Source organism: Canis lupus, chromosome 28 (assembly GCF_003254725.2).
Source record: "Canis lupus dingo isolate Sandy chromosome 28, ASM325472v2, whole genome shotgun sequence".
NCBI lineage: Eukaryota > Metazoa > Chordata > Mammalia > Carnivora > Canidae > Canis > Canis lupus.
In genome coordinates this window covers 35,861,633-35,888,042 of record NC_064270.1, presented here as the reverse complement: position 1 = coordinate 35,888,042, position 26,410 = coordinate 35,861,633, and the positions used below count along the sequence as shown (strand labels likewise).

Sequence of the window (26,410 nt, the reverse complement as noted above, 5' to 3'; positions counted from 1 at the left end):
CATAAAGAAAGAAGTAAAATCATCTCTATGTGTAGATGATATGATCTAATATGCAGAAAGCCCTAGAAGATCCCACAGAAATAGTGTTAGAACTAATAAACGAATTTGGCAAAATAACAAGATGAAGAGGCAGTAACACAAAAACCGGTTACATTTCTCTACACTGATAGTGAACAATCTGAAAAGGAAATTATGAAAACAGTTCAATTTACAGTTGAAATAAAAAGAATGAAATACTTAGGAATTAACCAAGGGGGTAAAAGACATATACAATACAATAAAAGCTACAAACTGTTGCTGAAATAAATTAAGGAAGGCATAAACAACTGGAAACACATCCCATGTTCATGGATCAGGTAACTTAGTATTGTTAAGATATTGATACTACCCAAAATGATCTATAAGGTCAGTGCAATCCCTGTGAAAATCTCAATGACTTTTTTTTCAGAAATAAGAAAACCCATTATAAAATCCATATATAATCCCAAGGGATCAAAAAAAAAATCTCAAGGGATCCCAAATAGCCAAAACAATCCAGGAAAAGAACAAGGCTGGCAGGTTCATTCTTCCTGACTTTATTTATTTATTTTTCTTCCTGACTTTAAAGCTTACTATAAAGCTACAGTAATCAAAACAGTGTGGTACTGGTATAAAGACCAAAAATAGACCCATAAAATAGAATAAGCCTGCTCATAAATGGTCAAATGACTTTTGACAAGCCATTCAATAGGGGAAGGGCAGTCTGATCAACAAATGGTGTTGAGAAGACTGGATATCCATATACAAAGGAATTCAGTTGGATCCTTGTCTAACATTCTCACGGATCCAAGACCAAAGACTATGAAAAGACCTAGAGCAAAGAAGAAGAAGACCTAGAGCAAAAGCTTCATGACAGCTAATTTAGCAGTGACTCCTTGGATATGACACTAGAAGCACAAGCAACAAGAGAAAAAATAGACAAATTTGACCTCATGAAAAGTTTTTAAAATTATGCATACTGGTGAATCACTAAATTCTACTTCTGAAACTAATAATGCAATATATGTTAACTAAGTTAAATTTAAATAAAAATTAAAAAAATATGCATCAAAAGGCAGTATCAATGGAGAGAAAGGCCAATGTACAGAAAGGAAGGAAATACTTGCAAATTGGTTTATCTGATAAGGAATTAATGACCAGAATATACAGAGAAACAAAACTTAAGAACAAATAAACAAGGTAGAGGACTTGAAGAAATATTTCTCCAAAGCAGATGTATAATAAGCCTATGGAAAGATGCTTCACATCATGAATAAGTAGGGGAATGCAAATCACACTATAGTGAGATACATCTCATATCCATTAGGATAGTTATTATTTAAAAAAAACATAAAATAACAAATGTTGGTGGGGATGTGGAAAAAGGGAAACATTTGTGCAGTGCTGGTGGAAATGCAAAAATGGTAAAGCCTCTTAGGAAAACTGTGTGAAGGGTCCTCAAAAAATTAAAAAATAGAATTATTGGGGGGCACCATGGTGGCTCAGTTGGTTGAGAGCCTGACTCTTGATTTTGGCGTAGGTCATGATTTCAGGGTCCTGACATGGAGCTCTGTGTTGGGCTTTGTGCTCAGTGTGGAGTCTGCTTGGGATTCTCTCTCTCTCTCTCCCTCTGCCCCTCCCCCTGCTCTCTCTCTTTCTGTCTCTCAAATAAATAGATAAATATTAAAAAAAATAGAATTCCTCTATGGTCCAGCAATTCCATGTTTGGGCATATACACCAAAGAACTGAAAGCAGGAGCTCAAAGAGATGTTTGTACATGCATTTCGTGGCAATAACTATTCACACTAGCCAAAACGAAGAACAAGGGGAAGGGGAGAGAGTTGTTAATGGGTACAGGGTTTCAGTTCTACAAGATGAAAAGAATTACGGAGGAGAGTGGTGATGGCTTGTGCATCACTGTGGACGTGTCGAATGCCACTGAACTGTACGCTTGAAAAATGATCACGATGGCAAATTTTACATTAAATATATTTTACTGTAATAAAAAAAGTTATAAAATGAATATACAGTGCAAGGTAGGCTTGGTAAAACACAGTTGCAAAGTGTCGCATGTTCCGAAGGCAGTGACGAAGTTTGGCGCATGGTCAGGACTCCAGGCACGGCTCTAATTCAACGTGTACACAGGCCTGAGCTATAACACACAAGTGAACATTACGCGCTAAATCTCCTTGTTCAAAAATCCCCAAAACTTCCCCATCACCTAGGAAATAATATCCACATTAGCATGGCATTGAAGCCTGCCCGTGGCATGCGGTCGTGGGCTGTAGCTGTGGAGACTGCAGCTCGGACCATGAACATTGTTACGATGTTAACGGATGCATCGACACTTGGCGCTGGCCTCCCGAGCTATTCCCCGGTGGTGGATATTTCAGAAACCTCTGATGTTTTGCCATGATGAACCACGCCACAAAAACATCTCTGTGGATACAGCTTTAAGTCCATTTTGAATGACTCATGAGAGACACAGAGAGCGAGGCAGAGACACTGGCAGAGGGAGAAGCATGCTCCCTGCAGGGAGCCCGACCTGGGACTTGATCCCGGGCATCCAGGATCATGCCCTGGGCTGAAGGCAGATGCTTAACCACTGAGCCACACAGGCGTCCCTCGATTTGGGATTTAAATCATTTCCTGTCCTACATCCAATGCTGCTGCACCTGTATTTCCTTCCTGAAAGTGTTCCATGGGTTACCTGGTATTCCTGTGACGTGTCCGTTGTGAGAATTAATAGGTCATGTTGTGCATAGGACGCAACGGAGGAGGGCTCGGAGCAGAGAAGCCCAGGGAGTGGCCAAACGTGGTGTGTGACTCCCCAGATCTTAGCCCCACCCTGCTCTGGGTTCCCCCCACTTTTCTCTGTCCCCAGTTTGGTTGCCCAGATGCTGGGGATGAGAAGGGCCAGGGTGGGGATTGAACTCTGTGAAGCCTGACTCAGCCTGGGTGGGACCAAGAAGTGAGCAGAGATGCAGAATTGGGGCTGGCATCGCCGCTTCCAATCACGCTGCGCTTACAGCAGGAGGCCGGAAAAGTTACTCGTCAGCTTTAGGGGACAGTTGTGAGGAGGGATGGCGGGCACGGGGCAGACCCAGTGTGGACCCTGTTTATAAATTCATAAATCCAAACCAAAAGTCTCACCTATAGCAAACCACTTGCGGAATAAACTCACAAAACCAACCTTTGCCTTTTGGCGGGGGAAGTCAGCGTCACAATCCTACTTGCAGACAGCAGAACGCTTTTGTATGTATTAATCTTATTTTCATTGGGCCTTGAAGGCTGATTCCTGAAATTTGATTGCTTGTGGTTAATCAATTTATCAATAGTTATTGCATGTCCAATTTTAGCCTCACACCCATTCAACATCATGATGGGATGGAAAAGAAATATTAGATGTGGTTCTTTTTGCTCTACTAGCAAAATCCATGTTAGCTGATTATGGTTTTTCTCCCTCTCCTCCTCCTCCTTGTGCATGTTGAAATCATCAGAAACCTACCCTTTATTCGTTTGCAGAGTTAACGCAGGAGAAAATGGAAATAAGTCTTCATTAAAACCCAGAGTTCTTTCTTGGGAGATTGGAGAGATTCTAGGGACGTTTCTTGATTCTTTAGAAATAATAATGCGCATTATTGAAGATTATATATCTGGCAAATAAAAATATAAAACTGGGAAGGTTTCTGTTTATCTTCCAGATCCACAGTCGGCTCTTCTCGTCCCCCAAAGATCATTCCGCTTGGGAAAGAAACGAAGGTCTTTCACACGCAGGTAAAGAGCTGGGCTCTGACCGGGTGGCGTTCCCGCTCAAGCCTTTATTTACTATCTCTCTCCTTTATTTTTATTAATAATGAAATGTTCTTTGGAGCCTCATCTCCTTGCAACCCCAAGATGATAGCTCAGTGGCTCTGACAAGATTTGAAGCTGATTTGAATTTCTAAACACCCAGGCTTTTAGGTTGGCAGTCTCCGAGAAAAGCAAACAATGCAGAAGAAATATTGGTAGTGCATTCAGGACCCGAGATTACTGCAGATTGCAGGGGTTTGGGCCAGCGTGGTGCAGGTTCCTCCAGGAATGAGTAATGGGGCGAATATGGAATATTCTCGCAACGGAGCAGGGACAGTTTAAGTATAGGCATGTATAAATCATTTGTGGTGAAGCTTCAATTCACAGCCCCTATACTGGAACAACACCAGGTGAGGTGGTTACAGTTCAGAACTTTTATTAAGTTCGTTAATATAAGTGGTGTGGAAACAAGCTTGTCCCCCCACCTCCCTCCGTCCCTGGGCCGTGAGAGAAGTCAGGTGGGTTTAGGTCACATTCTCTGATGGTGCTACACTAAGACTACAAGGTTAACAGAGCATTTCAATTCAGAGACTATAACTTCTGAATAATAACTTCTAAAAGCGTGTGTTCATGTAGCACATTTTCTTTTTAATCCTCATGTTAATTTTAATTTGTAAATGTGACAGGTGAATTGGTATCTATGAAAAATATTTTATGCATATACGTGCGTGCATGCGTGTGATTACACACATACACATTTATAGCTTTTCTCTTCCTTAACCCTGACCCGTATCAAAGGTATCAGGGGCCTGAATTCTCCTCCGTAACCAACACAGTCAACTCAAGACAAATATATTATTTGAGTGAAGCTTTCCTAGTTAATCCTTCCTGGATTCCCAAAGCATGGTTTATAGCTTACTCTTTAATGGTGGCAGATATTTAGTTTGGATCCTTTAAAAACTGAGCCCAGAAATTGCTTGTGGTGAGAACATGAATCCACTGACAGGCGCTTCTAGTGGCATAAACGGCAGGCTCATGAGCACGTCTGGCCACCTGCTTCCCACAGGGGGCTTGGGGACGTTGAGGAGAATGCCGTGTTTTCCTCAGAGCGCTCAGAGGTAGTGGGGAGAACAGTCTGGCCCGGGTGACCTAGATGTAGACCCATCAGTCTGCTTTTTTTGTAGGACGAGCTTAGCTCAAAATGGGCCTAATCGGGCACTCCTACAGTGGATGCTGGCTCGTGAGGTACTTAGCCGTTTAATGACTTAGAAACCTTGCACATGCTGGCCCAGAGGCCACAGGTTAATGGTCCAGGCTATAGGGAATGTGCCCAAGCAAGCCTGGGCGGGGAGGAGATACAGCTACCCTGGCTCTCTCCCCCTCTCTCTCCCTCCCTCGTCTATTCTTTCTTTTTAAATCTGTATTTTCCAAGTTCTAATTATGGAAGGATACTTTAGAGATAGTCTTAAACCTTGCGCATTCTTATAGAAAGCAAGCAGCTATTAAAGAAAGAAATTATTCGTAAGGCTTCTTAACGAGCGTAAGGCAGCTTTTATTCAGGGAGACCACTCCTTTGGGGTCTTCGAGGAGGAAAGAGAGTCCAAGCTCAACTGTGAATATAAGGAAACGTAGGAATTCACAGCCAAGGAGCAGGGTGGGGGTCAGTGGATGGAAATTTTCTAAGAGGTCAGGGGGCTAAATTGACTTGACGGGTAGGGGATGGGGGATTTGATCACATATCAAGGGTGGGGGATTTTTTTCTAATGGAACCAGCAGGACTCTTTCTAAAGCTGGACTAAATAGGCCAAAGACGGAGCTCAAGGGTGAGGTCTTGGTACATCAACTTCTCAGAGAAGCCTGACTCTGGTTTGATCAAGGAGAGTCTCTGTCAGAGTCAGGACCTAAGTGGGCACCGTGCTCTCCTGGAAGGCCGACTCTCCCGGGGGCTGTCCAGGCTCCATGCGTCTCCCAGAAGGGTCATTCCCATCTCTTAAAGAGAAATGGCACCGTCAACTCCTCTGCAATGGCGAGACAGGTGAGCTACTGCGGTAGAGAAGGGAAACCCCAGTGGAGAACTGGGCTCAACTCTGAATGCAGCCAGCGCAGCCAATGTAGCCAGGGCATCTGTAGCCAGCGGTGGGGTGGGGGCATCTGTAGTAGGGTGGGGGACTGGGTGCATACAACATTACCAAAAAAGAACTTGATTAGATGTCAAGGTAGGGGAGAGTCTTGTGAAACCGGCTCAGCAGCATTCTCTCTCTAAATCTGGGCTCAATGGGATTCTTTGCTAAAACTGGGCTTGGCAGGCCACCACCAGCAGGGCCAGGACAGGGGGTCAGGATGAGCCACCAGGTTGCAGAAAGCACAGGAACGAAGGGGACTCTGTGGGCTCCAGCAGTGAGGACGTGGGTCTCGCCAAGAGCTACCATGACAGGGTTTGGTGTCTGTCAATTCACTTCCTCAGGCTCCATCGTGATTCGATCATCACAGGTCAGGAAGCAAGGTCAAATATTAGAAACGTGGCTTCTGGGATCCCTGGGTGGCGCAGCGGTTTAGCGCCTGCCTTTGGCCCAGGGCGCAATCCTGGAGACCCGGAATCGAATCCCACGTCAGGTTCCCGGTGCATGGAGCCTGCTTCTCCCTCTGCCTGTGTCTCTGCCTCTCTCTCTCTCTCTCTGTGTGTGACTATCATAAATAAATAAAAATTAAAAAAAAAAGAAACGTGGCTTCTTAGCGTGTAATCCTGTGCACACCTGGCTAGCAGGGCAATTCTTCCAGAAGGAGTCCACGGGCTCGGCAGAGGTCAGCTCATAGAATCTCAAGTTTGGGCAGGGCCCGAGGGTCATTTCGTCCAGTTTCGTCCAGTTTCCTTCTGCTGTCTGATGTCTGAAACCCTCCGCCTCCTTCCTGTGCAAAAGCGGGGAAGCCTCTCAGAGCAGGCTGACCACATAGAGTCCCACGGACAGGGGGCTCGCTCTCAGGAGGTAACTCATGATGTGCTCACACAGCGGGAACTGTTAGAAATCCTTTAGATTGTATTGAGCCAAACTAAAATAAGTTACTTATTTTCTTTTAATCTGGTTTGAGGAGGCAAAGAGTCCTCATTAAATACTGAGTTGTTAGAATGCACGATCTGATGTATGTTCTAGAAAGACTCCTGTATCCTGTTCCAGGCAGGAGGTGATGGGGGTTTCATCTAGGGCAGGAGTGACTCCAGTGCTTGAGTCACTGGAGCCCTGGGTAATGACCGAATTATTTGCAGTAAGAGGAAGTTTTTTTTTTTTTTTTAAAGATTTTATTTATCTATTCATGAGAGACACACAGAGAGAGAGGCAGAGACATAGGCAGAGGGGGAAGCAGGCTCCATGTGGGAACCTGATGTGGGGACCTGATCTGGAGACCCTAGGATCACACCCTGAGCCAAAGGCAGATGCTCAACCACTGAGCCACCCAGATGCCCCAGTAAGGGGGAGGCTTAAGATGTTTCTTGGGTAGACAGTGTTGCTGTTAGTGGGGTAGGGAATTCAGGGTCCAGGACGTTCACAGAGTGTGTATGGGGGTGCTGGTTGGAGGATCCTGATTTTGTGGGGTTTGGACCCTGTACTTGTGAGAAGCCACCTGCCTTAGATGCCTGGGATGCATTCAGCAGTTTGGTGTTGAGATGGAGAGACAGGTTAGGGTCGTAGATCTCAATCTGACCATCATTTACAGGCGGTGTATGAGAGGCCTTGAGAACAACTGAGATTAATGCAAAGAAAAATATATGAGCTGGATGGAGAGGGGATGAGGCTGCAAAACCGAAGAAGCCCACTGTGTGGGGTGGTGGCTGGGGCGGGGAAGGACAGCACTGTCCTGGGAACCACAAACCTGACATCAGGGTTTTCTTTTGCGATGTGAGGTATTTAGTGCCAGGGTTGACTTTGCCCTCACTCAGCTCCTTGTCTTGGGAAAAGTCCACTTGCTCAGGTCTTACTTTGCTCTCGGACAACAGTGGTTTATGCCCCATCTCTACCAGCTGCTCTAGAACTGGGTGATGTGGGTGGTAAGCCTAGAAGCTAGATAGGGAGGGGCATATTTTCTGCAAACAGGGTTCAAGGGCTCATGCACAAACTCGCAAATGAAACATCGTCTCCGGATTTTCATTTTTGCTCCCTTCGCTTGCACGCTGCAACTATAGTCACTGCCTCGCTCATTGGGGATTCCAGGAGTGGGAAGGGTGGGGGGAGGGGGAGCTGATTTTTCATGGTAAAATCGTCCTATTGGCAAGACCTTTGAAATGCGGTTGGCCTGCATAGAACCCCAGGTCACAATGAATAATAAGATCCAAACACTAAGAGAGGGAAATAACTAGGAAGGGTGACTGTTTCTGCCCAAACTCGTATCTGTTTTCAAAAATCAGTGGGAGGTAGGAAGCCCCTTTGAAATTTCCATTCTGTGTATTATAAAAAGATTCCTTTTACCTTTTCCCCATCCCTGCGCTACCTGTCTGCAGACAAGACTGCTTCATCTGAGGATTTAGCAATAGTTAGGAGGGTCAGGTGCTTAGTTAAGCCATTTCTGGGGACATCAGTTATGGGAAATGTATGGAAAGGTAATTGATGAAGGATCACCTGGAATTTTTAATTGCTAATTCACTTGGCTTAGGAAGGAAGGTGGAACGGCATGAAATTTTCTCCCTCCTGATCAATTAAGCCCGACCTTTACAGCTGGCAGTTTTTAAAGGGTGGGTCTTTGATTGATGAGTGGGATGAAGTAATTATATTTCACTTAAAACTTGAGGGTCATTGTTTCTCTCCTCCAGCTTTAGTAAGAGCAGTGATTTGCTGCCTTCCTAACCCGTACTTTTAGTTTCATCAGTGCCAAGTCAAACAGCTGTCCTGCCACAACACCAACCCTCCAAGGAAGGATTGGTCTGTTATCCCTTAAAAACTGCCCCGAGATGGATATGGGTTTTATTTCTTTTCTCTTCTGCAGTTTGTAATTGCAGGTTCCCTCTGAACAAGCTATAGCAAGGCCACCACAGTTACCTGTTTTCCCTGAAAAACCTGGTTTGTGTTCAGGCTCTAATTGTTGAGGCGAAAGCAGGTGGATTCATTCCTTTTTATAAAAAGGAGCCGTGTTGATCATGCCGTATCGCCATCTGCCTCCCTCTCCCAGACTCCTCCTTGCCCGTGAGGGGAAGTCACCTATGGGACAGCGTGTAAGAGTGGCTTTAATCAATGCAACTTCTCTGCTTGAAGATCACACCAGTCCTCGGAGGCCAAAGTATCGATTCCTTGGCACCACATTTGGTGCCATCCCACATCTGACTCTACACTTGCTTGACCCTCTCCTTGCCCCTGGGGACTCTCCCGAAACCACCTTCTATACATCTCGGTTGTGAAAATCCTTCCTTTTGTCAAATGCATTCCCTGATTCAACCAGCTCACCCTTGGCACTTCAGGGTTTCTGTGTTCCATGATTCTAGTCCACCCTGCATTTTCCTCTTTCCCTTGTAGACTTGTCTTTTTTTTTTTTTTCTCTCCAAGACTATTGGCTTGGAGGGCAGGGACCTTGTCTTACTCATCTCTATGTTCCCCAGGTTAGGGACCAGGGCATAGAAGTTCACTGGATTGCAAAGGATTAGTTGCTTGAAGGAACCACGTGGAGCCAATTCTACATCCAGGGATCTTACTTGACTCTCTCGGGCAAGGCCTCAGAGCAGGCTGGGAATTGGATTCCGTGACCGCAGTTGAGAGCCTGTCAGGGATAGCAGCTACTTTTGGGGTTTTCTACGACTCTCTCGAGTGCTTTACCTGTCCTGTTACTCAGTTCCCTTTGCTAAGGGGACGGAGGCCTCCACTCAAGTGGCTCCTATGGAGCCTGCTTGCTGCTGGCTCTGCTCAGTGTCCCTCTCACTCCGCAAGAGTAAAGGTGGGAAAACGCAGCATAACTTCACTGGCCACCCGAGAAGAAAGAACATTTATTCCTGCTTTCTGTGCCAGATGAAAGGGACGCATTTGGGTCTGTTGTGCCTGCTTGTGTAGAACATGACTGGAAAGAAAGTAGACCAAGTCACCTTGCTCTCTAATGGATAACCGTTATGCTCGTGTCCCTTCCTCAGTTCCACCTAGTGCCTGCCTGGGTCTTGGCCCTCCGTTTTGTCACAATCACCTATAAATAGTGTGATAAGCAACTTTTCCCCCTTGTATGAATTTCTGCATCTAGGTCATCTTTGCCCATCCCCTGTACATAATCTAATTTTAAAAATAATTGGTAAGAAATATACCAAGCAAAGAGCTCAGCTGAAGATTCCCCAGTCTGTGTAGCTCTGTGGCAGAATGAAATGCATCCAGCCAGATGTAACTGCCTCCCCTCAAAGGCTTGGAAGCTTAGTCATCGCCTCTTGTGTACAGAGGAACAAAAGGAGCTCATCTAGAAGTAAGGAAATCAGATGCTGGGGTAGACATGAGGTACTGGCAGTGTTCTGGGAGGGCCACTGTGTCCTATTCTTAGAGGAATGAGGACTGCCCATCATTTCCATTCATTTTCCCTGGAGCATATGAGCCCTTCCACCCTGACGTGGATGTCCGGGCAGGCATCTTTGGGCACTAGTATTTTGACCTGAACAAAGGGATCAGGTCTGAGTGACAGGCATCCAGCATTATGTTTTTGCTGGGAAGGGGCACCCACTGGTGAAGTGGCATTAAGAAGCCCAAGTCCGATGGCTGAGCAGCAATCCCCTTTCCAGCATGGACACAAGATTTTACTGAAATCGCAGTGCAAGGGAAATGGCTCTGCTCTAGCAATAGTTCCCAAGTGGAAGAGGGCACTGGAGTCCTCCAGGGAACCTAAAACAGAAACAAGTCTCTAGACTCCACCCAGACCTGTGGCATCAGAGACTATGGGAGCAGAGCCCAAGAAGCTGTCACGAGCATCCCTTGTGAAAACCACTCTTTTGGAATTTGCCGTGTTTTTAAGAAATATGCGTAATTATCATTCCTTCACCTCCAAGAGTTATTCAGCATAAAGCTCTCCTACAGAAGGCTGTTTGAATTGCCTCCTCTTCATCATTTGGTAACAGAAGGGTTCCCACACTAGGATTATGGGGGTGGCCAGGCACAACGCCTGACACCGGGTGGGGGAACTGCTAGCAGTTTATGAGTCACATACACCTCACAGTCCTGGGGAGGGACACAGCACCTGCCACCTGTCACCTGCAGGGCCGTACGAGAACTACCCTCAGGGACAAAGTGAACAAGTAGAAGCAGTGGAGGCAGGCTTTGTAATGTCAAGAGGGTGGGGTGATCCTTGGCTCCTGTGGGAGGATGTAATAGGATTGTTTAAGTAATTCCATGAGTTGGAAAGGAAATGAAGCTATGGCTCAGGGAAAAGCAGGAGCTGCTCCTCCCCTCACCCCCCATCTCCATGACAAGGAGGGTTATTTGACTGGGGGATCTTGTCTGTGGAAGCAGCGCTGGAAAGGGAGTTTGCAGTTTGGCCAGATGAAGCCTTCTTAGTTGCACCAGATGTCAAAACAGCACATGATATGGGGTCTTAATGGTGATCCTTACACAGTGAGGGCCTGACATGGAGAGAGTGAAGGTGTGGAGGCCAGGGCAGAATGACATGGTCTGGGATCTAGGGGGTTACATACCTGCTGGGGCAAGGGGGACAGAGAGAGAGATTGAGAGAGAGAGCTTGGACCCAGCTTCCAAGAGCATGGCAAGAGCCAGGTGTGGACACCAACGAGGCATGAGGTCAGTGTCAGGGAGGTGCAGCTGGAGGACACAGTGTCCTCACGTGGAGGAAGTGCACCTTGGTGTCTGGGAATGTAGGGTGGGAGCCACGTGGAGAGAGAAACTGTGGCTGGATCTGACTCAGGTTAGGTCCTGCTCAGAGTGCTAAGGTCCCAGCATCAGGTCCAGGAATCGAGTGCAAGCCAGGAACTCGTTCCCCAGCAAGGCAGAAACCCAAGTTCTAGACTGAGGCCAAAATGGGCCCGAGAACCAATGGAACCCTAATATCTCTCTGAGCTAAGACTGCTGTTCCCTCTCAGGAATGGCACCACCATCCATGGGGCTGTCACACTGGAGGCCTAGGAGTCTTTCTGTCTCTCCCACACCCCCAGTGTCCAATCCATGACCGCGTCCCTCTGACTTACCTCCTGCTCATCTCTGAGACCCGTCCCTGCTGCCGTGTCGGCCTGGATACTGCAGTAGCCTGTGCTTTCTGCGTCTCGTCTCTGCTTACAGCCAGAATGAGCTGTGTGGGCCATGCCATTCCTCCTTTAGAATCCTTCCATGCCTTTCAGTTGCTCATAAAGGCAAAACTTACTATGGTGTGAGAGGCCCTGGGGCCGCCAGTCCCTGATCTCCCTCTCTCCCTCCTTCTGGCTCTCCTAACCCATCCTCCATGTGCCTCCTGCTGTGAAGCCCCTGGACAAGCTGATCTCTTTGCCTGACCCACGCTGCCCTTTCCTTTCCCCCTAAGGACCCTTGACTACAGAGCCTCAGCCATACATCCTAGGGAAGCATCCCTGATCTCAAGACCAGTCCCACTGCAGGCACTCGGAGTCCACCTTCCTCTTCTTTGCTGCACCTGTGACAATCGTGTTATGTTTCTTTGGGCTTGAGAAGCACCTACCCCCCCCCCCCCAGACTGTAAGCTGCAGGGGAGCTTGGATTTTGCCTGCCAGCCCCCGTACCAAGCTAGGTGTGCCGTAAACCACCTTTGGAGGGATGAGCCAGTTGGGTGGAGGAAGGTGCTAAGTCACCTGTGGAACCTGGAGAGCCACGGGGATGGGAATCAGGCATGTCACCATGAGCTAACTTCAGAAGGACTTTAGGGTGACTCTGGGACACTGTGTGCACTTCCCTTTCTGCCCTGTCTTCTCCTCTCTGAATCAGCAAGACCCTCCCTTCCAGCCTCAGGCTTCTCAGTCTCCTTCCTGGGATTCCACCAATATCTCATGGTATTGCCTGCCCCAGAGCCACGAGCCCCAGGGCTTACATGTGATTCCTGGTGTGATTTCAGAGGCTTTAAGTTAAAGAGGCTCATGGGTTCCTACTTCCCTAAGGTTTGTTTTATGTCCAGAGCCCCCGAGAGAAAAAACATTTCTAAACAATTGTCAAAGTCACATACTCCTTCCAAAGATTGATGTCACTGGGGAAAGGCTGCCAATAAAAGGAACCCACCCTCCACCCCCCACCCGCCCAGCTCTGTGGGCCCTGCTGCCCCAAATGCTGCTTATTTTGGTGAAATATTGTTACTAGGGCGTGGAGAGGACAGACTTGGTTAAGAGCTGAAGCGTTCTATTTTCGAGCAGCTTTGTGCCCAGCTGGCCATCGAAAGAAAAGATTCTTTGAAAGAAAAAAAGTGTATAAGCAAAGGCAACGCAAATTGAAAGTGACACATGGAATTAAATGTACTTTTGAAGCTTACCGTGTTATTTAATATAATGGTCATGTTAGTGTCCGGCTTTCCAAGCTCGAGAGGAGAATTTCTCTGGCAGCTGTGCTGTGGCTGAGCCCAGGGGACCAGGACACTGAGCGAAGTGCCTCCCACACAGAGCGAGACCGTCTGCGCCCCTGGCCTAGTTTACGTGTTGGTGAGAACACCGGTGCTGGCCGTAAGATTGTTCTTGCAAAGCATCTTTTAAATTTATTTAATTTTTAATTTAAAAAAATTTTATTTATTTGAGAGACACACAGAGAGAGGCAGAGACATAGGCAGAGGGAGAAGCAGCCTCCCTGCAGGGAGCCTGATGCAGGACTTGATCCCAGGACCCCGGGATCACGCCCTGGACCAAAGGCAAATGCCACCTAGGTGCCCCGAAAAGCAGCCTTTTTTGAACAAATTATCTCCTGACTTGCTTCCTCCTCTCCTGCTTCCCGAGAGTGGTCTCTCTCTCTCTCTCTCTCTCTCTCTCTCTCTCTTTGGGTGTGGGCACAGGCTGCCAGCTTGCCCTCGGGGCCGGTGGAATCAGGCAGTGGGCAGGGTGGCCTGTGCCTGGAGCTCACAATCAGAGGTCATAACAGATAGAAAAAGAAAATTAGGGCCACCTCCCCTTTTCAGCTCCCAGAGGGGGTGCAAAGACCTCTTGTGTCCTGGTAGAAACGGCCTGTGTGTGTTTGAGCAATCGGACAGGTAAGATCTGGCCTCTGCCTTCAAAGGTGCCACTGTTCTGGAAAGAGCCTCAGCTGCGTGTCTCATGCATCCCCTGGGCACAGGAGGGGACCTTAGGTTTCCAAACCCTTCCGGAACATTCCCCCCAGGCTGGCATTGGGAGGGAGCTCCCGAACCTTTCTATAGGAGCTTCAGCCGGGCGGTCTGTTCTTCCCAGCCTACCCGGACCACAGAGGCTGAGCTTCCCGAAAGCTGCTCGAGTTACTTGCAAGGGGAGCTCGTTCTTGAAATGGGATCCTGTGGGGAGCCGGTGTGGGAGACAGCCAGGGCACCTGCAGGGGGTGGGGGGGCCCTGGCCCCGGTGGGTGGGGGTGCGGGGAGCTCCGCAGGTGCAGCAGGGCCTCCTGGCCTCCTCCACGGGGCAGGATCCGACAAGCACCCTGGGCAGCACCAGCACCAGCTGTGCACCCACCAGGTGATGTTCCCCTGGACGCGGGGACTTCCCGAGGCCGCCCAGAGCCCTGCAAGGGGCAGGTTGTCAGCGCGGGCAGTGCCTTTCCACCCGCGGGCCTGCCCTGTGTGGATCTGGATCCCACGCCCTCGGGCGCTGCGGCCGTGCTCCCGGCGCCTCAGAGCCCGAGCTGGCGCCCGCAGGTGGGCACCGGCCCGCAGGTGGGCGCCGGCCTGCAGGTGGGCACCGGCCCTCAGATGGGCGCTGGCCCGCAGGTGGGCGCCGGGAATGTGCCCTGGTTTCCGTGGGCCGATGGGAAGCCGCGGGGTCTGTAACCGGGCTGTGCTTTCAAAATTCCCTCCCTTCTCCGGTACGAAATGGCTTTGGTTTAATGACCCTCAGCTCATCGTTCCCTTCGGATCGTCAGGCCGGTCCGGGCCCCCAGCTCCTTGCTCAGCTCCGAATGTGCGCCTCTCCCCGCAACGCCTCGCGGGCGCCCCAGTTTGCCTTGTTCTTTTTATGGGACTTAGGAGACGGTCTCTGGGGGGGACTACACACCGAGACTGTCAGCCTGCCGAGGGGGCCGAGCCTCGCTCCTGGGCAGCTCTGCAAATGGGCAGGGCTGGGGTCGGGGACGTGGATTCCAGAAAGCTGTGCCGCGTGATGGGGTTGGTGAACACGGGTTCCAAGCAAGGGGTGCCCAGGCATAAATTACAGTTGGCTCAGAGGACAATAGCCCTGGCTGGAGTCAGTGTTAGGGGGTGAAACTAGGAGGCCTTAGGCAATCCCAGCTCCTCCACTGTTCAATTTTTTTTTTTAATTTTTTTTCACTTTTCTTTTCTTTTATTTATTTATTATTTTTGTAAAGATTTTATTTATTTATTCATGAGAGACACAACACAGAGAGAGGCAGAGACACAGGCAGAGGGAGAAGCAGGCCCCCTGCAGGACTCGATCCCAGGACCCTGGGATCATGACCTGAGCCAAAGGCTGATGCTCAACCACTGAGCCCCCCAGGTGCCCCAACGGTTCACTCTTCAATGTTGGTCAACTGAATTGAGCTCTGTGCAACCCAGTTTCACCATTTGTAAAGTGGGGATGGTAAGACCCTACCTTGCATCGCTGTTCTGAGGAGTAGTTATAATAGAACCACTAATCCTGACCTTTTTTTTTTTTTTTTTACAAAACATTAGTATGGTGAGAACACCTCAACATAAGATCTACTCGCGTGGCAACTTGGTAAGCCTACACTGGCTAGCCCAGTTATGGACGCAGCGCTGTACAGGGATCTCTAGGGTACACTGCCTAACTGAAATTTATGTCCATTGGTTGATGATTCCCCATCTCCCCCTCCCTGCAGGCCCTGGCTGTTACCAGCCCAGTCTCTGATTCTAGCAATCTGACCATTTTACAAACCTCATGGAAGTAGAATCACACAGGGTTTATCATCTATCTATCTATCTATCTATCTATCTATCTATCTATCTTTCTTTCTTTCTTTTTCTTTCTTCTTTCTTTCTTTCTTTCTTTCTTTCTTTCTTTCTTTCTTTCTTTCTTTCTTTCTTTTTAAAAAATATTTTATTTATTTATTCATGAGAGAAACAGAGAGAGAAAGAGGCAGAGACACAGGCTGAGGGAGAAGCAGGCTCCCTGCAGGACTCGATCCCAGGACCCTGGGATCACGCCCTGAGCCAAAGGAAGATGCTCCACCTCTGAGCCACCCAGGTGCCCCGGGTTTGTCTGTCTGTGCCCGGCTTACTTCACTCAGCATCACATCCTCCAGGTCCATCCCTGTTGTTGCACAGGGTAGGATTTCCTTCCTTCCTACAGCTGGATAGTATTTCATTGTGTACATTGACCCCATTTTCTTTATCCAGTCCCCCGCTGATACATACCTGGGTGATTGCCCCATCCCGGCTGCTGTGCGTAGTGCTGCGGTGACCGTGGGGGTGCTACTATCACTTCGTGGTCCTGATTTCAGTCCTTCAGGTAAATACCCAGAAGTGGGATTGCTGGATCACATGGTAGTTCTGATTTTTAATTTTTGGAAACCCCCCGCCCTCACCATTTTCTGTAGTGACCGCACAATTTTGAGTTCCCAGCAACAGGATACAAGGTTTCTAATTTCTCCACATCCTTGCCAACATTTGTTACTTTTTTTTTTTTTTTTGATACTAGTCGACTTGACAGGTGGGAGGTGATCTCTCTCATGCAGCTTTGATTTGCATTTCCCTGATGACAAGTGGCCAATCTTCGTCGTTGATATTTAAATCAGCATTGTGTGCTGTCAGTGCCCACCCCCCTTGCCAAAAATATACTGATGCTTACAGGTCATGCTATTATTTTCTTTCTGGAACATTCTATCTGTGCTGCACGTGGGGAAAGGAAAGAGAAGGTGAGGTTGGGGGCTGCAAGGGGGTAAGGGTTGAGGAGAGCACGAGGATAGAAGGACAACCTGCCCCATGACCTGGGCTTCCCAGGCCTGCCACACTGGACACCGGACTGCTCCCCATTTCTAGGTGACACATACAGTTGGTCACCGTGCTCAGCATGTCCCTTGGCCTGCCTTCTCTTTTATCCCCACAGCTTTATCCCAGACAAGGGGTGCTCTTCTCCCAGCTTATCACAGAGCCTCATGCCCATACCTCCCTTGGCCAGGAGCCCCGCAATGGCCAACTTTGTCCCTGTCCTTGGCCGCTGTGGAAGGCCATCCCCAGGATGGACCAGGCTCCACCCTTGGCCTGTGCTTCTAAGCACTTCAGCAGGTGTCCTCAGACTTCCCTGCCGTGTGTGCGGCTCCATCTCAGGCAGACACCACCACACCTTACCTAGAGAGTCTCCTGGCAGTTTGTGGAATGTCCTACATCTTCTCTTCTAAGACATATCCTGTCCATCAGAAAAATTCCTCATGGGTCCTCATGGATCTCTGGGCAATTATTGGGGAGCTGATGGGAAATGCCTGCAGAGCCTGGATGCTGTACCCTCCTGGGCAGTTTTTATCATGTGGCTGGTGGTGGGAGAAGCAACATCAGGAAGTTGGCAGCAGGTCCTGGAGTCAGACCAGGCTCCATGTAGTTCCAGAAATGCCATTTCATCAGAGAATCTAAAGGGAGAAGAGGGATGAACACCAGCGATGGGGGTCGGATGTCCACTGCCACAGTAATGCCCAAACCCACACCGTCTCCAAGACTTAGTGGCTCATAGAATCATGAGCATTTCTTTGGCTCTTAAAGTGCACGTTGGAAATTTTGGCTCCTGGTTCTTTGGCTTTGGCTTTGGTGTTGTCTGCCTGCTTGTGTGCTGGGGGTCAGCTGGGCATCACCAGGGTGTCAGTTGGAATGACAGCTCCACTCACGCAAGCTACTTGGGAATGCTCCCAAGGTGAAGGCAGGGGGCAAGAGCAGAAACAGAAGTGCAGAAATCTATCTTCAAGCCAATGCAAGCCAAATGATGAAACTCAGAACCTAGAGGTGAGAACTAGCCCTCACCTCCCAAAAGGGCGGGGGATGGAGGGTGCAGAGAATTGGAACTCTTAATCCCATCCATCTACCAACTCTATACACCTGGCAATCTGCTGGGCAGGTGCAGGGCAGGTGCTATATATATATATATATACATATGGTTGTTAACAACCACTCCATGAAGAAGGTACACTTATGCCCATTTGATAGATAAGAACATTGAGATTCAAAGAAGTCCAGTTACCTATGGGGTTGCCGAACTTTTCACCCCTAAGATGGGGTTCTATTCTGAGTTTTGTGATGGGAGTTAATACACTGGGCACATTAAATATATACCAAGTGCATCTGTGCCTGGCACTTGGTGAATGCATGATAGATGCTGGCTGCCCACAGGCCTGGATCACACGTGTCCAGAGACCACACATGTCACATGTGCCTGGCACAGGGTCTGGGACCCAATAAGTAGCTGTTCAATGGATGCATGACGACACACAGAGTCTTGGAAAGAAAAATACCTCCTGGTCAGACAGATCTGGGTCTATCAGTCACTGATTACCTGTGGGACCTCCAGTTTCCGAGTCCAGGAGATATGGTGTCTCTTTAAGGTTGCCCTCGAATGTTTCCAATCCCATCTCTTCCATATGAATTTTTGTCAGTTTATGTGCCTTGGGATTCTGCTCCTTACAGTCTTCGGCGATTCCAGCTCTGTTGGGGCACCTGCAGCCACAGAAACAAGGACGGTGTCTGGTCCCCCATGGGCACCTGGTCCATCCGCTCTTGCCCCTAAGCAGTGGCATAGTCCTTGGCCTGCAGAGGAAGCTCCACTTTGTGGCTCCTTCATGGTTTCATAGTCTTCTTGCTTCTGTCTTCTACGTCTACTCCTTGGGTCTTGGTATTTACGCTGCCTGTCTTCCATTTCAACCATTCACTATTCAAATCCCTGCCATCAAGGAAGTTCAAAGATCTCAAAGAACTGGAAGGTAGTGACTGAGTAAGTCAGGATGGCGGCTCCCCCCTCTACTGAGCACTGACTATGTGCCAGGAACTCTGCCGGGCACTGGCTGTGCAGTGTTCACCGTGACATCACAGGAACTGGCCCTCCTAGAATTTATAGGCTAGAGGCTCAGGATAGACAAAAAATCAAGTAAACAGACAAGTAAGCAAAATTAGTATAACAAGGAGATGGGAGAGGAAAACAGATGGGCGCCTGCCTCAGGTCAGGAAGGTTGAAGAGGAGTCTGCTGTCCAGGGGGCCAGGGCGGGGGCTGTTTCAGGCTGAGGCAGCAGGCTGTGCAAAGTTCCTGAGGGAGGGAGGGAGGGAGGGAGGGAGGAGCCTGGCACGTCCAAGAAGGGCAAAGGAAAGCTGGTGTGGCTTGATCTTGGTGAGGAAGGGGGAGGTGGAAGGAGAAGTGGTTGGAGAGGTGATCAGAATGATGAACCTGGAGGGCCGCGCCAGCAGCACAAGTGTTGAGCCTTACCAATCCTCATTCATTTTGGGCCTTACCAATCCTGATTCATTCTTCTTTGTGAAGAGGCCACACATACACGTCTAGGCAGTCAGGGGTTGTGAGGCCTGCGGCCTGGCCTCAACGGGCAAACTTGTCTGGGAAACAGGGCACAGGGTGGCAGGTACAGAACTGCCAGGGCCCCTGCAGGACACGTGCAAGCATGTCCATATGGGCCAGGAGCCTGAGACTTCTTCCACTTGACCTGGGCCCCAGTGATGGCATGGGTAGGGGGGCAGGCGGGGTTGCAGGGGGTCCAGGCCCATAGCAGCTGTCCAGAGAAGGGGGCCTGTGATTATGGGTGGTGACCTCAGGGCACTGGATGGGGTCACACAGATGTTGAAAGTAGAGTCTCAAGATTTTGCTCAAGGGTTGGGGGTGCATGGCAGGGGAAGGGCAGAATTGCGGGTGTGGTCACCCAGCACCCCCTTTAATCCTCTCACTACTTCTAGGACAGGCTGATGATCCCCCCTAAGTCCAGAAGTGGGGGAATAGGCCCTGGGAGGTTGAGGAGCCCCCTGTGCATTTCAGGACTGCTCAGGGTCGGTCAGATGTGAACGCTGGCCAGCACGAGGGAGGTCGCTGCCTCTGCATGCTTGCTCAGGCTGCAGAGCTGGCGAGGTCATGCTTGGGGTTGCCAAGCATACAGGGGGCCCTTCGGATGGATGCGAGCAAAGGCTTTGCCTTCCTTCTTTTCTTTGCTTTCCACCTGCGTGCTTTCCACCTGCCAACTCACCATCCTGACCCCAGGGGCCCTCTGCTGCTTGGAGTCCTGCTGGGCCACCTACTCTGAGGCAGTCCCCTCTCCCTACTCGGCTTCCCCTCTCCAATCAGCTCAGTCCAGGGCGACCACACTGGGGCCACGCTGGGACCTCTGCATCCCAGCATCTTAGACTCTGCACACAGTAAGCATCACATCAAGTTTTGTCGAACGAAGGTTTTTGACACAAAGGCAGAGTAGTGAGCTGGTTCTCCAGGGACTTAAGCTCACTGGCCCATGTTCTTGTTATGAAAATAGGGACAGTGATAGTCCTTACATCATGGGGTCATGAGGATTAAACCTGGTCATGCTGGAACCCACCGTGCCTTGTATAAAGTACGCACATGGGTGATGACTACTTTTATTATCTATATTTGAAGAGGCAAGAAAGGAGCAATTGTCATACAGCTAATGCAAGATCAAATAATATTTGCAAGTTAAAAGAGAGGTGGGTGAATGCAAAAGGAAAGCTCTCAATCTTTGGGGTCTGAGACCCCCCTGCCCCCCACTCACCTCTCCTTACAGCTGGCATTCATCAAACCCCACACTGCCCGGCCCCATCCCTGGACAGAGCTTTGCAGTGTTGGTGGCTCCTGTCTTTACTGAATACAAAGCATGTGGATTTACTAATGGGGAAGGAGGTCATACCCACACAGAATACAAAGCATGCATAGCCCTATTATTTATAAGCCCATTTTTCTACAAATGGCTCCTCATCCCTTGTGAGCATCGGTTTTTCTGATAAGTTTAACTGAAATTTTAAGTATGTGGAATGTAAGATTACTTTGAAAACTTTCCCCCTTTCAAGCCATCGCATAAAGAATAGATCCCTTCAGATGTCTGCATCTGTTGGGCAGCTGGAAGCTGCATCTCCTGCTCTTGCTGTTAACACCTGCCATTTGTCTCCGTGCAGGCTTTTCTTGATAATTGAGATGTGTTGTGCACAGAGCAGGGGTCTTATTTGAGGATGCCGAAGATGGTCTCCGGCCAGATGTTTCCCCTTCATTAGAATGTGTCCATCAGACATCTTTGCCGGAGGGCGTCTGCCTCTGCCGTCCTATTAGCTAGGATAAGCTGGGCTTCTCGTTCCCTCACCCAAAAGACGAAATTAGCATTTAAGAAGCTGTCGTCATAAAAGTTTTCACCCTTCACAATTAATGCAAGAAGAGGTCAATGATGGTAAATTAATGCTGCAGAAATCAGCCTTCTTCATTCATGAGCGGTTAGGGCCCTAAATGCCACCTCGGAAGGCTGCCTCTGCCTTCCAATCTCAATGAGGATGTAACTATATGGAACACTGGCCTGTGTTTGGAATCTTAATTTCTGTATTGGCGGTGTCGCCGAAAGGGCTGTCTAGACCCCAGCTCCTTCCACAAGGGCCCCCCACAGGTCTCTTCAGAGGCCAGGTAAATGGTAAATGGTGGATACTGCTACTTCTACAGTTGGGGGTGACCCATGGAAGGAGCTCGGTGTTTGTAAGGAAAGTCCTCCCTAATGATCTGGGATCGCCAGTTGCACTCCTGCTTGTGAGGACAGTGGAGAGTGAGGGGTGGGAAGGTGAGCCTGGTGTTGGAGAAGCTGCAGGGACCAGGTGAAGGACAGGAAGGTGATGTTTCATGGCCAGAGAGTCACCCAACGTAGGAGTGGTGACTGCCAAGGATTCAGAACTGTCCACTTGGCAAATCAGTCCCAAATTACTTATTACTGAATGATTTTCAATGCTGAGAGGCAGGAGCCGATGAAACTCATCTTGAAGGCTGACCTCTCAATGCCAATGGAACTCATCTTGAAGGCTGACTTCTAGCAAGATCGGCACCCCGCCCGTTGGCTCAATGTTCCCAGTGATGGTTGAAATTCAAGCCAAGGGCTCGTTGTGAGTGCTGGGATTCTCCACAAATAAGGAACATTAGTGAACTAGTGACAAACAAAGCATCCAGTCCCCCAGCACCGTTCCTTCCTTTCCCCCATCCCTCCCCCTTCCTTCCTTCCTATTTTCCTTCCTTCCATCTTTTATTCCTTCCATCCATTCACCCAACATCTAATGGGCACCAACTTTGAGAAAGGCCCGAAAATGCACACATAAATAAGACATAGGCCTTGGCATTTTGAATTTACTGTAACAGATGGACATTTGGAGACCCCAAGAATGTGAAAGCCGAAGAGATCTTTTAGGGACCTCCTTGCCTTATTTGACCAATGAGAAAACTGATCAGAGGAGAGGTGAGTGATCCGCTCAGGCTGGACTGGGGTCCAGACTTTATACCTACCAGCGAAGGGAGTTTTCATGTAGCACACCGAGGGCCCCATCATTATGATGAGAGCAAAAAACCTGTGCTTTACAGATTGGGTAAAATTCCATGCATTTTTCTGAGAGACAATGGCTACTTTTGACAAGGAGAACAAGCAGCCCCCCTATTCAGAGAAAACTGGCCCAGCATGCTCAGAAAGAAAGCAGATATATTCCTGTTGACATGAAACCATGCTCTGCCGAGCAGCTGGAATGCGAGCTTTCTCTTTGCTGGGGGTTCCAAGAGAAATGAAAGTGTGTGACCTTGGCCTCTTAGACTTCCCCCTTCTTACCTGTAATGGCCAGACACAGGAATGATTTTTTTCTAGTGCTGGATCTCCCTCTACCCCAGGCCTTGCCATCACCATCATCTTCTTCTTCCTCCTCCCCTGTCTTCCCCCTCCTCCTCCTTCTTCTTTAACCTTGGAGCAGCCAAAATTCTGGACTTTCAGTCTGGCTTCAGGTCTGGAGCCATGAACCACATAGAGATAAGAAAGAGGCTGGTTTCCCTGCAGGTTTGCTTTAGGTGGCACTCCCAGTGAATCTGATGCCATTGGGGTGCCATTCCACCGCCATGGACCATGGTGAGGTTTTCCTAATCAACCACGAGGGATAGTAACATGGGATGAGACCTTAGAAATTAAAATAACTGGTTTATCTCCATTATTAAAAAAACAAAATCATGGCTCTTACATGGCCCACCTGGTTTCACTGAGCTTTATTTCAGTTTAGCAAGATGGCCTTTGTTGCGGCAGCCGAGATAGCTGCTGGATGGGGATGTCCTCGTGGACTGCCAGAGAAAAGTTTGGAAGTGTTGACAGCCCCAAGGACAATTACACTTTCACTTAGAAATCAAGGTTACATACTCCTGCTGAAGCGGTTTTAAAGTCAGCCCCATTTCTGTAATCGCCAGCACCGGCCTACCTGGGAAGCTTGCAGCAGGGGCACCAGTATAGCTCAGTTTATCGATCCCTGTGATTCAGTGTTTCTGCTCAAGGCATATTTTAGCGCTTTTAACACATCAGCACAATAGTTCAAGGATCAATCATTATTTCTTCCCGCTGATCCATTTTAATTGTGATATCAAAGATGCAATAATCCTTCCTTAAGTTGGAAGAACATATCTAAAGCCAGAATAAGGTTTTATTATCACAGTAATGAGCCTAACACATGTGAAGCAAGGCAGGGGGCCCAGCAGTTCCTGAACTGACCCCAAGCATCCACACCCCTGAGCTTACCTGAAGCTGCTGCACTCAGCAATGTAGTCAGCCAGGTGACCTCTTTCCCTCCTTGCTCAGTAGGATTGCTGTGGGTTCTTAGAGGCAGGTGGTCTCAGCGGGATTTTTCCTGGGTTGGGGGGGTGTAGAGCAGGGTGGAATGGACAGGGAGGTTGAGGTAATGGTCCACTTTCCATGATAATCTGTCTTTACAATAGAGGAGAGACTGAGTTGTACACCACTAGGAGGAGGAAGTCTGAGGTGTTTCCACACTTTGAGAAGTAATCCAGCATCCCGTGGAAAGTCCCCAATCTCAAAATCATCCACTGTCGGAATTAAAGATTCCAGTAAAAATTCTGGTGAACAATATAAAGAAATTAAGTGATTGAATTTCAGTCCTCAAGTTAGTGTCCACATTGCCTACTCTTCATTTTGAGTCCTTGATACCTTCAGAGAAACTAAAGAGTTGCACCAAAGAGTTCAACCTACTGAGAAAGGATATGAACTGGCTCGGTCCAATCCTGCTTCCCTGCCACCCCCTCCATGTTCCGGTCCTCTGAGTTTCTCTTCTTTCTCAGAATATATTGGAACCAGTCAGATGTGAGATGGGGGATAGAAGGACACAGCCTAAAAGATAACTGTATTCTTGGTCAAGTTTCCCAAATGATTCTCCATTGGTTACCATTTAAATAGGATGCCAAATACTTGCTGTATTTTATAAAAACATCACTCGGTCAAGTCCACTTGGGATATACTGGGTTTTAGGGTGAGCTGTTTTCTTTAGTGAGGACTCCTAGAGCCAAGGGCATGTCTGTGCAAGTTCTGGAAACCCGCTTGACCTTTGCATAGTGAGCATCTTGCAGGACAAGTGTCATATGGAACGTACATTAGGAAGTGCTGCTCTAGCCCCTGAGATGTTACTGAATGCCCGTTCTAGAAGGCTGGGCCCTGAGGCCCCATGGGAAAGGATAGACTGGTGTCTGCTTAGATATAATCTCTTTATTTCCAATAAAGGAAAGTGTGTGAAGATTCTAGGGACTCACTGGGCACCTCCTCAGAACCTCTGCAGCTCTCTGCATTAGCATCGTCATTGGACCACTGAACTTGATGCATCTGTCACTTGTGATTGAACAAGAAACAATTGCCAGCTCCTTGAGGGAAAGGCAGAGTGGGTATTTGCCCATCTTTGGCTGCCCATGGTCCCTTTCTGTTTCCTACCAGCATGCCAAGTTCTTTGTAGGGATATTTATTCCCACTGTGCTCAGCCTTGTTGGAAGTAAATATGGATGCCTGTTCCCCACTGTGGAAGCTCAAGTGGTCCTCAGGCCGATTTCCTGCCAGATTTCCTCTTCCTACTCTATAGTTTCAGCATAAATCCGAAAGGTGACCCACCGGATGGACCATCTTTCTTAAAACATTGGCGTTGGAATGAGAACCATAAGAAGAAAAGAAACCATCACAGATGACATGGCTCAAAGTTGTTACCTCAACTGTGTGTCTGGCTATAAGATCATTCCTGACTCTTTCTGTTTGTTTAGTTACCAGGAGTTCGCATAGTTCCTGCTAGGGTCCCTGTTCTCATCCTTCTTGGCAATTCTGACCAATGCCATTGGTTTAAGTTAGCCAGAGGCAGTTCCTGCTGGGAACTCTGAATAGAAAACAAAAAGGGACCTGGTTTTATGATCTTGTAATTATCCTCCCGTGCCTGCGCCAGCGAAACACCTATTAAGAATAGACGAGTGAAGCTCCTCAACTCTTTGTATTATGGGGACAGACCTAAAAGTGCAATGATGGAGTTATTCATTCAACAAATATTTATTAGATAAATGTTGTGTTTTAGAAACCATTTTAGGGGCTGGTACTATAGCTATGAGCAGTCAAAGACCTTGCCACGTGAAGCTCTCATCCTACTCTGGGGGGACAGTCAAACGAAGAAAGATATGGATTGCCAGGTGGTGATGTGCTCTGCAAAGAACTATAAAGTGCAGGAGATGGGTAGAGAAGAATGGAAGTGCACTGTCTTGTGTAGATGGTCAGAGAAGACTTCTGGGGAAAAAGGGATGTTTGAGCCAAAGGAAGGAAGGAAGTGAGGTATGAGAGATTTGGGGAAGGACAAAATCCTGAGTCTGGGACATGTGTAGAGTGTTTGAGAACAGTACAGATGCCAGTCAGGAACTGATGAATGAGGGGATAGTGGGGGATGGCACCACAGATTGGGATGGGGGGATGAAGCCATGGTAACTCAAGTTGAAGTGAGGAGCCCAGGAGAGGTTTTGAGTAGGGGAAGGCATGCTCTGAGTTGGGTTTGAAAAGTATTACTCTCAGGTCTGCAGTGACATCCAGCTGTGAGCTTATCCAACAGCCCTTAGAGCTGCTGGTCAGGCAGGGATCGGGCCTGAGGCCTTGGGCTGTGCTGTTTGCTCTCACTTCTGCGTCTCCCATGGAGGACAATTGCATGGTGCATTTTGAAATCAAATTATGTTGTTAATATTTCATGTGAGCCTTTCCAATATTGCTACTTAATTTGTGGCAATGATAAGTATGTATGAAAATATGTGCTTGCACATGTAAATTAAATAATTTTATGTCAAGTAGCTATCTGAAGGGCTGTTGAGGTTTCTTTGCATAATGGGAGTGTGTGCACCTTTCTAACTAGAGCATGGTTAGCACTGTTGGAGGCAGAGACCATAGCTGCATGCCAGGGCACTCTGGCCACCTCTAGGAAAATCCTCCCTTGTCATTCAGGCTTCTGGGGAAATGGGGACTGCTGGGTGGTGGCAGACCGGGGTGCTGAAATAATTGAAAAGGACT

The 26,410-nt window shown here is 48.4% G+C and overlaps 1 protein-coding gene across 19 annotated transcripts in view; it reads left to right on the top strand.

Annotated features, from left to right (window-relative positions):
* The window catches only part of C28H10orf90 (chromosome 28 C10orf90 homolog), a 214,997-nt gene that overhangs the window by 27,163 nt on the left and 161,424 nt on the right, over positions 1-26,410 (top strand). For 17 of the 19 annotated variants that reach the window (XR_007406752.1, XR_007406748.1, XR_007406744.1 and 14 more), the window contains exon 2: positions 3,724-3,796. The exons of the other annotated variants lie outside the window; for them this stretch is intronic. Coding sequence is in view for 8 of the 17 variants with exons in the window: in XM_049103204.1 (XP_048959161.1) it covers positions 3,724-3,796 (73 nt within the window). In the remaining 9 variants the exon portion in view is untranslated. The remainder of the gene's footprint in view (positions 1-3,723; positions 3,797-26,410) is intronic. 19 annotated transcript variants of the gene reach the window in all.